General features: G+C 35.2%; 1 protein-coding gene across 2 annotated transcripts in view; it reads right to left on the reverse strand.

The window, feature by feature from the left end:
• Positions 1-2,365: 2,365 nt before the first annotated feature.
• The window catches only part of LOC114279514 (Transducin/WD40 repeat-like superfamily protein), a 90,835-nt gene continuing 76,674 nt past the window's right edge, over positions 2,366-16,526 (reverse strand). For both annotated transcript variants that reach the window (XM_028221771.2, XM_028221770.2), the window contains exons 14-18: positions 13,595-13,660; positions 13,424-13,490; positions 6,136-6,224; positions 5,745-5,871; positions 2,366-2,817 (exon numbers count right to left, since the gene is read on the reverse strand). In XM_028221771.2, coding sequence (XP_028077572.2) covers positions 2,755-2,817; positions 5,745-5,871; positions 6,136-6,224; positions 13,424-13,490; positions 13,595-13,660 — 412 coding nt within the window. In that variant the 3' untranslated portion in view covers positions 2,366-2,754. The remainder of the gene's footprint in view (positions 2,818-5,744; positions 5,872-6,135; positions 6,225-13,423; positions 13,491-13,594; positions 13,661-16,526) is intronic.

Here is a 16,526-nt window from a genome sequence, read left to right on the forward strand (position 1 = left end):
CCAAGTTAGCCTCAGAGACTACTGTAGAAAGGTTGATGTCTGCCAATCCCTTAGAAAGATTGTAACCCTCGGTTATGTTGGCTTGTGCCGGTTTCTTACTAGAACTTGCTTCATCTTTGCGGCTTCAACAATCCTTTGCTCGATATCCATCACCACAACACACATAGAACTTGCCTTCGAATCTTTTGTTGTTCTCACCGTTGAAGCCTTGCCTGGGCCCTTTGCCATCATGCTTTCTCTTTTTGTTGTTGAACCTCGAACTCTATCCTTGTTCCACAACATTTGCCTTAGCCTGCATGACTTGGTTCCCAGACTTCTTTTCGGATTTCCGGTTGTCCTCTTCAATCCTTAGTTGCATGATAAGTTCTTCCAACTTCATTTCCTTGCGTTTGTGCTTAAGGTAATTTTTGAAGTCTTTCCATGCTGGCGGAAGTTTCTCAATAATAACAGTAACTTGAAATGATTCACTCAGAATCATTGCTTCGGAAATGATGTCATGTATGATTAAATGAATTTCTTGGACTTGGCCAACCACTGCTTTAGAATCTACATTTTAAAATTCAAAAAGCCTCCGACAACAAATTTTTTTGCCCCGACATCTTCAGTTTTGTACTTCAATTCAAGAGATTTCCAAAGTTCTTTGGCCGTCTTCTTTCCACTATACATTGTATAAAGAATTATCAAATCCGTTTAGTATATAATTTCGACATAGAAAGTCACCTTGCTTCTAGGCATCTATTGCAGCAACAAGTTGACGATTAACGTCCTCCCCCTCTGTCTATTTCAGGGCCTCTTCACAAATGTACTGGGCCAAATGCAAAGTTGTAAAGTCACCTTGCTTCTAGGCATCTATTGCAGCAACAAGTTGACGATTAACGTCCTCCCCCTTTGTCTATTTCAGGGCCTCTTCACAAATGTACTGGGCCAAATGCAAAGTTGTAAGATAAAATAGTATTTTTTGCTGCCATCTCTTAAACTCTGTTCCGTTAAATTTTTTCGATTTCTCTCCATGGTTTATTGGCATTGTAGGAGTCACTGGCGGTGGTACTGAGATTGTTAGGGTTAAGGTCGGAATAGTCTCACCACTATCCGTTGCCATTTTTTTTTTCTGAAAATCACAATTTTCAGAAATGAAATAAATACATACAAAGCAAAACAAAATACTAACGATCTTAAGCTGTAGGAAAATTATATATAAAATATTGCAAACTGTGTGTATTTAAAATTAAAACACGACCAGAAATAAAATTCTAAAATCAATTTCGGAATGTAAACTTTATTTCCCAAAATCCAAAAAAGAATTATTTCTGAAAAACGAAAGAAGGAAAGAAATTTCTTGTTCAAGTATAAAACTAGAAGAAGAACACACACTGAATTAATACTTGAATTAATTTAAATATATATATATATATAAAACTTACAGATTATTGCTGTATAGAAATGCAGAAATGAAAGACAACCAAGGCGTGTGTTGGACACGCTTTCCTTAAGATCGTTATGTCCTCGCTACGATGCTCGAGAACAAATAATGCCGACCTCTCAGGATGCAACAACTATATCCCAAAATTGCAACACTACAATCAGGGCTTGATGAACAGTCTGAGTTGTGTCTCTCTCTCTCTCTTACAGAAATATAAGAACGATATGCAGAAGAATAATATAGAGAAAATGGAGAAAAATTAATGAGTATTGGTTAGAGAAGGTTTGAATTTATAGGCAAGATGGTGACTGTTCGGATGGGTTTAGAAGCCCTCCGAACAAGTGCAAACCTGAAAACTACTAGAGTGAAGAGAGGTGACTGGAGAAGGAAGGGATGCCACTGTTCAGGTTTGAATTTTGAAATTGGCACAAATGTTTGAATTTTTCAATTAGGATTTCAAATTTTCTCGCAAGAATTTGAGGAAAAGAAAAAAAAAAAAATGTCTAAAAATTAAAGTTAGGACTTGACCCAGTCAGACGGACGGCGATGACGCATGCGTGTGGTGATTTTGGACCAAGCCCACTTTGTCCATAACTCACAAAACTTAGCATACGCCTTGGGACCAAACCCAAGTATGTCCACTTAGAGCTCATATACTCACACTAGCTCTCTTAAAGTTTCAATGTGGGACAACCAATTTAAAGAAACCCACATTTGACTTTTCAATTTCCCATTTCAAGAATCCGAAAATGACGTTAACTTCCCATTCACTCATAAATGATTTTGATGAACCGTCTTCACCGTTTGACTCGCTACACGGCAAAGAACACGTCACCTCTTTAGATCCGCCCCAAAAGACGTGTGGGCCTCACTCAAATTTGGGCTCAAAGGTAACCCAAAATAAGCCTATGAAAATCACAATTTCCAACACTCGAGTCATGGCAATTTCATATAAAAATAACTATATATATTTGATTTCATTGAAGACCTATGAGTTACATTCATTTAAATACACAGGTAACTTAAACCACATATTACAAAACACTATCTTGCCACCAGCCCTTGTACAACATAAGAATATTAGCTCATTAAATCCCTCAGAATTTCCCGATTCTGCCAAAAGAATTTAAACCTTTATTCTAGGCATGAATGCTCAACTCCAATTGCACCAATTGATTTAGAGCCTATGCACCTCGCAGTGCGCACTTGTATTTCTATGAAAGTGCCGATCGAAAATCCTCTAGTAGTTCTTGATTCTCAGATGTCAATGGGCATGTTTCCTCAACTGATGCAATGAATTTGTGTCCAGAGCTTCCAATAGTCATCATCATTCCTCACATGGTTGTCTCTGCCTCCACTGACCAGTGTTTTTGAGAAACCACCAGCAACGATGATTGCTGAAAGAAATCAACCATTAGAGCTACTGATAGTAGACAAGCATTATGCGACAAAATGAATTAACTTAGATGAGATAGTGTTTCTGTTATTGTTTTTGTTTTGAAAGCATTGTTTGCTCTTTTCTCCCTGATTAAAAGTTCTAAACAAGATGCCATGGATACTTTATGCAATCGCATGCTCTTAAAAAGTTGATTTTTTACGTTCTGTAAAAAAATAAAAAAAAAATTCAAATGACAACATTTTCTACAGATTTCTTTTTCCAGAAAATGTTTTCTAGATTAAACATTTTTTAATATTTGGTGGTGGTGGTAAAACGAAGGTGGAGGTGCAGGTGGTGGCATGGTGGTGGGTTGGCGGCGATGGTGATGGTGGCAGTAGCTGTGGTGATGGTGGTGTGGTGGTGGAAGAGTGACAGTGGTAGTGTAGTGACATTGGTAAAACTTTAATCCGAAAAATGTTTTCCGCTTTTTAAAAGCAGAAAACATTTTTTGCCCGTATAAGGTTTTTTTTTTCTCTATTGACCATGAAAAATATTTTCTATTGACTTTTGTTTTTCATTGTAAACTAAACTGAATTAAGCCTTAAGTCTCATCAAATGGGATTGGCTATATGAATCCTTCTTCTTCACGCGGCTCTATTAAAGGCCATTTCATTAGTCAAATTAAGTAGATTCATATCTCTATTTACAACGCTAGCCAATGTTAATCTAGGCCTACCCGGTCCCCTAACACTTCTATCTGCCGTCACTGCATCGTATCTCTTAATTACTGCCTCTGTTGGTCTCTGTTGAATATGATCAAATCACCTCAATCGATTCTCTCTCAACTTATCTTCTATCGGTGCTACTCTTACCCATTCTTGAATACACTCATTCCTAATTCTGTCTTGTCTAGTCTTGCCACACATCTACCTTAGCATCCTCATCTCAGCCACACTCATCTTATCTACATGTTGTTTCTTGGATGCCCAACACTCCATCCCATACAACATCGCCGATCTAATAGCCGTTCCATAGAAAACACAAAAAACACTTTCGCTTTTCATTGTACTACCAAAAAATACAAAAAACATTTTTCAAAAAATATTTTTTGCCCAAACAAACAAAGCCTTGAGTAGAAATACGTGTCCAAAAAAAAAAAAAAATAGAGCAGCCATCTTGTGTAAATAAGTGTGATACCACTCAAAAGTAAAAAAGTCTTTCCATCATATTCATTTAATGCATACTTTTATTTTTTGTAATTAAAAATTATTAATACCTAACACAAGAATTTCAGCTTGAATACTATCAAAGCCCCCTTTGGTAACAAGATTCTTGCCTCATCTCTCTCTCGGACTTTTACCAAACAAAGATTCATATCATATCTCTCGCTTGAAATTCAATCACTCACATACTAAGTCACTAAGCCATTAGCAATGTTGTCGAATCACAATACATTTTTATGTATCATGTATCGTATATAGTACAATACATTAACATATAAATATAGATAATAATAAAAAATATTTTCATAAAATATATAAATATCTTGCAAAAAATAAACTACTAAATCATATAACTAATAACCAAATTGATAATAAGATAATGTCCCCCAAAAAAACAAAATGATAACAAGATATACATAAATTCAATCAAATTAAATTCATGACTGTAGTTTAAATTTTTTTAGCAAAAGAAGTATGGAAGTTATTTTTTCTGGCTAGTTTATTTGAATTTAGATCTCTTTAGTATGAGATTTTTTTGATAATATTGTTCATGACTGTTGAACTATGAAGCATGGGTACGTGTATGAGTGTTGATAGTGGTACTAGTACGATACGAGTACGTTGATACGATAAAATCCAAAAAAAAAAGAAAAAAGGTACGGGTATAACTTTGTACGTTTGCAAAAAAATATTTATTTTTAATTTGAAGTAATGCAAAAATTGATTAAAGAGTATAATTTGTTAAGATCTAACCTACAATTACATTTAATGTCAAAAGTAAAGGTATAAACAAAAATTAAATGTCATTATATTAAATAACTTACAAATCATAGCTTAATTGCTAAGCACTATGTTACATGGACTCGATATGGGTATCAGGTGCGGGTATGCATCTAGAGGTCAAATTCATAAAATCATAAATTTAAGAGTGCGGACTCAGCAGAAAAAATATCATATTTTTATATTTTTAATCAAGTAAGTGAGATAAAATGGTGATATATGTAACTCATAGTGTCAAAAAGACATTTATAGCAATTATACAACAATATGTACATATAATAATAGTGTTATATACAATTATACAAGAAGTGCTCATTGAAAAGTATTGGACACATCCCATACCCTTATCCGGGTGTCGGGTGTCCGACACAGGTATTTGATTTATTTTAAAGAATCTATGGCATAAAACTAAAAATAAATATAAAAAAAGTCTACTAAAAGGAATTTTATCTTTCTAGTAGAAGAAAACATTATTTCGACTAAGGTACAGTACGGCTTGGGTATGTACTAGGTACATTTGGGTACGCCAAAAATTAAGAAGAAAAAAGTTGAATATGTTTTCCGTATACCCGTTATGTATGCAAAAGTACCTTAAGCCGGTAAGTACCTAATACGGGTACAACATGTTTGTCGAAATACCCATTCTTCATAGCCGTTGAATGAGTGTCAACTATGGTAATTGATGGCGAGAAAGTAGCTAATGGAGCCAAAGGTGAAGAAGAATGTAAAAATTAATAGTGTGATACGAGATGAAATCAAACGATAGAGAAACGTATCTCTTCATTCAAGTCACCAACGATTCTAGTCCATGATACTCATTTATTTATTTATTTTTTCAGATGGTACGATACATATCACATATTGTACGATACATATCTGCGTGTGTGCGTATGCGTATGCTCGCATGTATATTTATTAAAGTTAATTTTCAAAATAAACAAACCTTAGTTCCAGCTACAATGGTACCGTTGAGTGGATGAGTCGCACATGCTGTAACACCTTCAGACAACGGAACAAACCTATTTTGCTTATGCCGACTGTTTTCCCTAGGATCACGCTGTGTATCCTCGCTGAAGTAATAAAAATGAGTAAGCATTAACCACAAGCAGAAATGAAAACTAGGATAAATTTCATATGAACTTCGCTAAACAGACCCAACAAGTATGTTAGTCGGCTTGAAAGCAAAACCATGAAAGAGAAACTAATTCCAAAAAAACTGGTGAAATCACATGGATAAATGGAGAACTAGATTTAAATCAAGTATGTAATCAGCAAAATATCATAATTCACAACTGAATCCTGGAAAAAACAGACAGCTATTCAGAGTTTCTTACTCATAGTCGACATGACAGGCAGAGCTGGGGTTTGGAAAGAAGTCTAAGAGATGAATTCCATTATTATATGCTGATCCAACAGCATAGATCTGCAATTCAGGACATCACAAAAAAATAAAAAAATAAATATAAATATAAATATAAATAAAAATTACACTTTTGGTCAAAGTAAAATTCATGTTAGTTTACGTGCAACTCCGCAGAAATGAAATAGTAGTCATATAGGAACCTACTGAACAAAGTGCTCAAAAAAATAATTCACATGCCAGACATATAATGCAACAATAAGTTGATTTCACAAGGAATCATTAAAAATGTTTAATTTATAATTAAGTTTCCTACTTCAATATCATTATTTCAATGAGGTTTTACAGTAAGAACCGCATTTGAGTTTCAGTTCAAGTACATGCTTCATAATTTCCCTATTCATAATGTACCTCCCAATCGGACAGATCTACCCAAGGTGAATCGGGAAATATGCATGAAGGCAATACATAATCATTCTTGCATATAGAGACGTACACATGGATCTCAACCTTTTCTCCGTTTAAGCAACACTGGTTCCCATCAAAAGTTATTCAATAAATGGTCCATCTCCAGAGTGTTCTTTTCTATCTAAAGAGGAAGTTCAATTATGCCTGGTATTCTTGTTGAGTATAAGTTCTGGTTCTTGTACACTTACCACAAACCAGTCATGCATTTCTTCATCCACAATAAAAAAAAATGGGTCTCGCGATAATTGGGAAAAAGAAAAAGCTCAACTATCGATGATGAAGAAAGAGAATTCTTGGTTCAGTTCTCCAATGAGATTGATATACATTGTTGGGCCGTTTTTGTTAACAGCTCAAGCATTTGCAATATTTGGCAATCTAACAATTTGTTACCCAACTAAATTATTACTACAAACAAGATATATGCACAAGTAAAATTGGTAGAAAATACATACAATGGAAGGCACCATAATAATGGATGGACATACAAGAAGTTGTTATTCCAAGAAACCAATCCCATGCATCAAGTCATTTAGAGACAACCCACGAAAATTAGTTTAGCTACTGAGCTATATATACATCATTCAAGACAAAAAGTTGCTGCTATAGAATAAAATTCCATCAACATCACCAAAAATTTACCCTAGGAGTGAAATGGCTGAGATTATAATTACTGAAGGATGTTCTGTGGTATGTAAATACACCAGGCGATTGCTCATGGGCCTGGCAGAAACTGATGAAACTTCACACATATGTGAGATCATATATTAAGAACTGCATTAAGGACACCTAGCGGCCCTATTGCTGAAAGTATAGGTGAAAGGGTTATTTATGACTCAGGCCTTGGATGAGATGCAAAATTATCTGGCATTGTTCCCTAGGGCGGCTGGAAATGACCTTGTTCAAACTCTGTGGAGCTGTAGGACGTGAAGCATGAAATGCCGGCTGCTATCCCTCCCCACATTGATAGAGAGACGACACTATTATATAGACCCGTGATACTCATGGTTTTAGCATTAATGATGTGTGGCATCTGATCAACCCTACACATTGTAGATGTCCCATTTTGACTATCTATAATCCTTGCCCCTGCTTGGGAAACGCTGCCCTATGATGAACTCGAGAGTGATCATGAACTTCCGATTTGACAGCTCTAATCCGGAAGTGAATGCACCGAGACTGACCTTTGCCCATCCTAACATCCCTAACAAAGCTTAACCAATTTGGATCATATTGGATGTAACGTTTCAGGCTCTTTGAGATGATAGGTTTGTATTTGACCATTTTATTATTATAATTGGAAACTTCTTGTAAATGTTTAAAGCCTTAATTGATGTGCTATCTTGATGGTTGGGCAAGATTGGACCAAAACCCCCCGATTTGGATAATTGTTATTGAATAATCTTCACTCTTTTATCCTTTTCTCTCTATACACTTTGATTCTTGATGTGATGTTAGAACCATTGGAAAGCTTATTTCTGGGGTTTCGATTTAAACACAAGAACTGCCCAAAAAGGAGTCTGAACGAAAGAGTTATGTCTGTTTGAAGGGCACCAAAGCTGTCAGCATGGCTCGCTCGAGCAACCAGTCCACCTGTACAGCTCTGATTTTCAAAAATTGAGATCCTGCAAGCATCAATTCTCCGCTCGAGTGAAGCTTTCGTCGCTCGAGCGGCCTGTTCTCCAGAAATTGAGATCCTGCAAGGATTCATTCTTTGCTGAGCAAAGCTTGCATCACTCAAGCAACCAGTTCGATTTCAGTGCGTAAAAAGCTGCAATTTCAGTCAGATTTGTGGGGCCAAAGCTAATTTTATGCTTGTCCTATATATAGGCCTTAGATATTTCTCTCAACACACTTCTCCTCTCTATTTTCTCTTTACTCTCTCTCTCTCTCTCTATATATATATATATCTATCCTCAAGAACTCTCTTCTCTCTCTAGATTTCTTATACCTAACACACAAAAACCTTAGATCCACCCTACTTGGAGATAGAGTTTGAGAAAAACTCGAGTATTTGCATTGAGGGCTTCGACTACACCAAGCTTGATTTTCATTTGGAGCACTTTGGGTTTTCAAGATTCTTTCTCCATCTCTTCAAACTTGAGGTAGGAATCCTCTTATCTCAATAAATTAGATTTTGAGTATTATATGTGGTAGTTTGATTAGTTATGAGATTACTGAAAATGTAGAGAATTTTTGTATAATTATTGGATAAAAAATTAGGACTTTTATGTATAATGTTATTTTCTTAAAAATTCCATTTCAATAAATATTGTGCATGAATTTGTCAAATCTCTTTCAAAATGGAAAAAAGCCCTAAACTTTACGAAACCCTAGAAATGTGAAAATTGAGAAATGTAGAATTAGTGCTACCTTGACGAATTGAAGAGATTCTTGAGATTATATTGAATTGAGATACATTTAGTGATAATTGTTCGTGACAATCATTGGAGAATTGCATTGTTGTGTTGTAGAATTCATTGATGATTTAGGAGGATTGAAACCATTTGGAAAATCATGCATTGAGCATCTCATTTTACCGTTGGCATTATGCATTGAACAATTCATGATTTTGCCATGTTCATAGAAATGTGTGATTATTAAAAATTATTGAATAATGGTGGGTGAATTCAGGTAGTGTATAAAATGATTTTGAAATGTTGATTATTTAAGTTGGCTTGGGGTCCTTGGTGAAAGACCGAAAACCAGTGCAGAGTAGGTACTAATTTCCTTCCAATTAATAACCAGTAAAATGGGGGTGGTTTTTGGTAGTTCTTAGACAGACTACTGGCATATACTTACCTAAGGATCCACCGTGTGTTCGAATTGATAAGTATTCTTTTGAATTATGAAAGTCAAAGGATTGAAAATTGTTTGGAAAATCTTATGCTTCTGAAATCGTTTTATCATGAAACGACATGTGCATTGGCATCCATGGTCATATGTGTACTCAATGCTAATATATTTATTTAAGATTATCTTTATTGGGCTTAGTGCTCATCTGTATTTGGAAAACCATTTTCAGATATTGATGGAGTGCCTCCGCCGAGATGATGGCTAGAGGATTTTTAGAGCGAGAAGCTCACTTTATATTTATTTCTTGTAAAGCCGAGAGCTTGTTATGTATTTGGGTTGAAACCCCTTCTTTAGGGCATGCTTTCTTGAACTTAAATGTTAATATCCAAATGTAGTGATTCACATACAGAATATAGGATGCATCTGACTTTTGTAATCTCATGAGTTGAATGAATGCATTGACGGAAAGCTCTCTATTTTGAGACTTGTTCACTACTTCTCTTGATCCTAACCAGTTTCCTTTAATTTCCTAAATACTAATTATATTCTCTATAATCAATCTCAAAACTATTATTCCATGTGAGTTCCGATCCTTCAAATATTGGGCCGTGACATTGGATTGGACATTTAGGGTTCAATTCCTTCTATTCTCCCTTGACCTTGCACAAGTCTGAAAAAGGATACTGTATTCTGCTTATCATTTTATGTTAAAAACTTTAAAATTTTTAAAAATGGCCCATGCTAGTCTATAGCATTTTCAAAGAGCTTTTCCAACGATAAAAAATTCGTCAAAATCCAATTTCAAATAGTAAAATGTAATACCCATTTTTCAATCGTTTGTCGGTTTTCGACAAGTGAGTAGCATACAATTGGAACAAGAGGTCCAGCAACTCATCCATCTCCCAGACATTGAGATCTCTTCAAAGGGCCACATCCCAAAAGGCACGATCACTATCCAATTCCAAGTAGTCACACTCACAAAAGCCTCCCTATCAATAGCAACCCAGGCAACATTAGGATAGGCCATTTCCAACTTCTCCGCACTACACCAACAGTGGCGCCACAACTTCACTGGATCCCTAATGCCAATCCCAAACTGAATACTGAATATGACATGAGAAAATATCCCACCCCTTTATGATGCCTTTCAATAGACCCACACTACATAAGACAGATGCCTCCTCAATAGTCCAACCCCCTTCCTCACCCCCACACATCTCCAAATTTGCAAGACACCAGCTTCCTCCAATCTCTCCTTTTTACAAGCATATCTCCACAACCACCTCTTAAACAAGGCTTGATTAAAGAAAGCAAGCCTCTGGATACCCAAACCCCCTTCTCTAATCAGACAACTCATTGTATCCCAGTGTTATTAAAGGTGAGCTTAGGTGTATGCGTAGGCCCAAGGCTTGTCAAGGCACAATTAATGCGCTTCGGAATATCTCAAGCCGGGCAATGTGAAACAGGCCCCATAAAGGCGCATCCACTTTAGCTTAGGCTCAAGACGCATGACTTGTGTTCTTCTTTTAAAATATTTGTTTATTACAATTACAACCCTTGATGTCACTTAATCTCATTTTTATTTATTTATTTATTTTGTTTATATGTGGATACAAGGATTTAAACCCCTAAACATACATTGCAGCCCAACACTTTTTGAGCCCTAATTATACAAAGGCGTTGGTTGGATAAAGCTTTCTATTCGACCAAACTAACAATTGTCATTAATGCGCTTTAGAATATCTCAAGCCAGGCGTTGTGAAACAGGCCCCATAAAGGCTCATGAAGCATGCACTTTAGGCTTAGGCTCAAGACGCATGACTTGTGAGCTTCTTTTAAAATATTTGTTTATTACAATTACATCCCTTGATGTCACTTAATCTCATTTTTATTTATTTATTTATTTTGTTTACATGCGGATACAAGGATTTAAACCCCTAAATATACATTGCAACCCAACACTTTTTGAGTCCTAATTATACAAAGGCGTTGGTTGGATAAAGCTTTCTATTCGACCAAACTAACAATTGTCATTATTCTTCTTCATCTCCTTGATTTCCTTCTCCTTCTCTATGCTTATCTTGTTAGACACTTCGATTTCTTTGCTATTTTCAAATGTTCGTGATTTATGAGCTAGATGTTTATGTTTATGTGAACCTTGAATTATTTGTCTATAATAAAATATTATTGTTTGTTGGTATTTATGTTTTAAAATATTTAATATTTCATTTTACTTCTGTTGAACCATGGAATTATTTGCTTATATTAAATTATCTAGTTTTTATCATCAACATAAGCCTTGCTTCGATGAAGCTTGCGTCTTGCCTTGTGCTTAGGCCCTAGGAAACCTTGGCGATTCAGTGCGCGCCTTTAATAACACTGAGATACGTGGGGACACACTAAAGACTCATTGAAAACACACTTCGTTAAGGTAACCCAATGAAGCCATAGCGAAAACAAGTCTTCATAGTACAATAGTCACTGCTTATGGACCTGAACGTGAGTAATCTATCCATGACTAGGATGAAGCTTGGGTAAAACTTTGTGGAGGTCTGGATCGACTCATGTTGAAGAATCAGTGGATGTCAGTGGATGAGTTGTGGTTAGGGGTGAAATGCCGCTTGAACCCACAACTAGTTGCTTCTGCCAAAACTGTGTTGAGTCACAACTGTTGACTGCACATCTAGGGGTAATGTATTATTTTGGTGCGGGCCTAGGGATGCATTTTGGGCACATTGATGGACACTTTAAGAACACGTAAGGACACTTTCAACACGCATTTAAAAAAAAAAAAAATGAATTCAACACTTAAAACTGAATATATTAAGTGTTAATCAATTAAGCCCGTTTGATAACTACAATTGATATCACTTAAAAATTTAAATGCCTCTTAAAATGTAAGCTAAAACTTAAGAAAGTTTTAAGTCATACGAAACTTATTTAATTCTGACTGACTTTATAAACTAAACATAATCATCAATTTACACTATTATAAACTCACTATCACCATCACCACCGCTACCACTACAACTACAACTACCACCACCATAACCGGCACTATCATGCCACCACCGCCACCACCACCACCACCATCTTCATCACCATTGACATTATCTCCATAAGCACCACCATAATTTTATTACCACTACCATCACTACCGCCACCGCTACCGCCGCCACCACCACCGCCACCGCCAACACTACCGCTGCCACCACCACTACCACTACCACTGCCATAACATCATATATATTGAAATATAAAATTTTAAAATAGTAAATTTCAAATTTAATCTTATACATACATATCAAATAATTTATTTTTAGTTCAGCACTTAAATTTTATCAAACAGTTTTTCAGCTTAAAAAATTCAGCATTCTATTTTCAATATTTAATTTTCAATCTTCAGTTTTCAGCTTTATCAAATGCCACCTAAGTTACAAGTTGAACTATTAGATTTAAAAAAGGAAAACTATTAAGAATCATGAAGGAGAAAGAGAGGAAACTAAAAAATGTTGTCTCTCACTTCCATGACATCCTTTAATATCTGTTGTTTTCTAACGACCAATAATTGTTGACTAGATGCTTCCTATGTTATACTATGAAGCATAGGCGCTTGATCGAATGATTGTTCTGCTACTCTTTTGTAATTGCACTAGATTTGATAGATTTGATAGTCTTGACATAAATATTAGTTTAAGGAAACTAGAGTTTCACGCACTTTTCTATTGATTCTTGACCAACTGATCAGATGCTATATACAAGCTCCATTGTGAACAGCACCAATGTAATACATTAATAAATGTAGTTCTGAGAGAAATAGCATGTAAAAATAAAATATTCACAATGGTGAATATGTTCTGACGAAGCAGGGAAAGTGAAACACTACCTATATTGTTTTCACAAGATGTTTCAAAAGCGCCAGTAGGTTTTAAACATATGATACCAATCAGGGAAAACACACACAATAAGAACAGTATTATAAGATGAGTAAATTATCTTACTGAATATGGTGGTAGCCATGATGGTTTCCTCAAGCATGATAGGTTGGTGAAAACATTTTCACCATCCCTAGACCCAAAAATGAACGAACAACAAATGAATAATTGGAAACAAGAAGAAAATTGAGAGCGTTTTTCAATATAAAACATTTATAGGGTATTTAATATACTCACAACCAAGGAGGGGGAGGACAATGAACATGTGTCACTTGGAAATTATGGATGTCCAAAATGCCTGACCTAAGTGACAAATCACAGAGCAAGCATATCATGTCAAAATAAATATTCTTTACAGAAAATCATCTCAAAATTAAGACATAAAAAGGCATTGATAAAGGCATAAAAGGTGCACCTTTGCTGCCAAATGAACTGAGGCATATACCTCATAGAAGCACTAAATCAAGGCTCCTCTTTTTACCATTTTAATGAGTGACAAAGTTGGCTATCAAACTAACCATAAGATACTACTTCAGGTTTCACAGAACAGAAGTTCACTTAGACTAAGAAAGGAGACCTGATGAGAGAGTTGAAGAAAGGATTGACAGGCTTAAAAACACTTGTTTCCGCCCTCATTTTCCATGAATCAAAGGTTTGGTCTCCAAGCAAGGTTTTAAAAAGCAACCGCAACCGTTACGTAACCCCGTTACGTAACAGTGGACCACCCGTTACGGCCGCTATAGCGGTATGACAAAAATTCACAACCGTAACAGTCGTAGCCGTTACGTAAAGGCCATAACAACAGTTACAGCACCGTTATAGCCGTTACAACTGCTATGCTTCTATTTTTCAATTATTTATTTATTTTTATATAAATTTTGTATATAATATTAATACTATTCTCTTTTTGTTTTCTAGTTGCATAGAACTTATGTAAAAATCTTATCTATATATGTTTTGAATGTCCAATCTTCTAGTTCTATAAGTTTTCATTACTTTTCACTTAATTATATTTGAATAGGAACTTATATCTTTCTCTCTTGCGTTAAATTTATTGAAAAAATTTAGATTTCATGTTATGTATTTTTGTATTATCATGTTTGTATTTTGAACTTATGTTTATGAGATTATTATTTTTAATATTGAACATACTTCATGTCTTTTCTTAATAAACTGGAAGTTATACATAAGTATAATTAATAAAGCAACGATAATTAAATAAATCCAATAACAAGAAAATTCTCCATAACGACTTATAACTAATATAAAAATTAGTATATATATTGAATCATATTTTAAAACTAAACAAAACTACTAAAAATCATTTTGAACCTCACTAAACGTGATTCTGAAATAAAAACATGTGTATCGGTATGTTTTCCTAAAGTTGTGCGAAGAATTAAAAAATTCACGATTCTAGTTGCCGTCGCCGTTACACTATAGGCGTTACCATTACGGTCAATGTTACCGCTACAGACGTTACACCCCACAACCGTGTCAATGCTACCGCTACCATTACGGTTACCGCCACCGTTATTTAAAACCTTGTCTCCAAGCTTCTAGCAAACAAATTTCTTTGAACGAAGTTATTGTTGTGCTTTCTTTCCCTTTCTTCTTCATCATTTTTTTTTTTGTTGGTACTTAATTGATGGACGAAATAGAGCCTTGAGCTTTTGTATCAGAGGTAGCCTTACATGAGAGAGAGAGAGAGAGAGAGAGAGAGAGAGAGAGAGAGCTTTCAACTTCAAACATCATTGGTGATGCAATCTAAACAAGACTAAAGGGAGAGCAAAATTAAAAGGGATATTAACTTTTGAAATTGGCATGATTTTGTTATGCACTACAATATTTTTAGTCCTGCTGGTAGTCTTATTTGCTAGGTATCTAAGGGAGATTTGAAATTGTCTAGTTCTCTACATGATTTCCTCTGTTTGTAAATGTCAGCCAAGTGGGTTTTTTGTCTGTAGGATTAGCTATTAAGCTTTGTGTTAGAATGTCTATGTGTCTTTGTTATTATTTGTGGAGTAAGGGCATTTTGGTCATATGATTATATAGTATTTCATATACATATTTCCTGATGGTTTTAGGTTGATTCAATAAGCCTAAAAACATATGTTCCATAAAATACTTCTCCTTGTTCTTCCCTCTTTCTCTCTAACCCTAATCTAAGTTTTTTTATATTTTTGCACTTAAACTTGGTATCAGAGTATCGATTTGACCTTGCCAAATTAATCATCAAACTCAAAAATTTTCTGAGGCGACAACTGTGAATTTGTAGTTTATATTAATAGTTTATATTGTTCATTAAGGATAGTTTGGTCCTTTATTTTGTTAGGGTTTTCTTCTATTAGTTTATATAATTGTACTCAGTTGATTGATAATCAATATACACAATATTCTTATTAATATGGTATCAGAGCAAAGTCACGATAGGTTAGTCTCGCATCGCAGGTCTGTCGCTGGTTCTCTCTCGCATCATCAACCATCGTTTCTGTCCATCTCAGTGCATCGCAGGTCTGTTGTTGTCTCTCTCTCGCATCATCGACCATCGACATCACTCTCTCTCTTCCAGCAAGTGGTTCAGCCTTCAGGTTCGCATTTTTTTCTTTGGCAAGTGGTTCGTCTAGTCTCTGTCTCATAGCCCTTGTTCTGATATCTGGTTCTTTCCTGGTCATTTATCTCTCTCTCTCTCTCCTCTACTACCTTTCACTCTGCTTTGACTTCACTGTGTCATTTAGTTATAGTAATATAGCTGATGATAAATTGCAAGCTATCACCACTAAGTTAGATGGTACCAATTATTTTTATTGGTCCCATGTAATGAAGAATTTTATAATGGGTAAAGGCATGTGGAACTATGTTATTGGTGTAACTATTATACCTATGGAATCCAAAGAAACTGAGGTTGATGTTTCTAAATGGGATAAGGAAAATGCACAAATTCTTACTTGATTTCATAATTCAGTTCAAACTACCACTGGTATGAATTTTTCCAAGTATTCCACTTCTAAACAAGTTTGGAACTATTTGAAAACTATGTACCTTAAGTCCAACTTTGCAAAACAATATGAACTTGAGATGTCTATTCGCAGTTGTAGTAAAAAAGATAAGTCCATTCAGGAGTTCTACAATGAGATGGCAACTTATTGGGATCAACTTGCTTTAATGG

This window comes from Camellia sinensis, chromosome 14, assembly GCF_055761805.1.
Source record: "Camellia sinensis isolate YWXY chromosome 14, ASM5576180v1, whole genome shotgun sequence".
Taxonomy (NCBI): domain Eukaryota; kingdom Viridiplantae; phylum Streptophyta; class Magnoliopsida; order Ericales; family Theaceae; genus Camellia; species Camellia sinensis.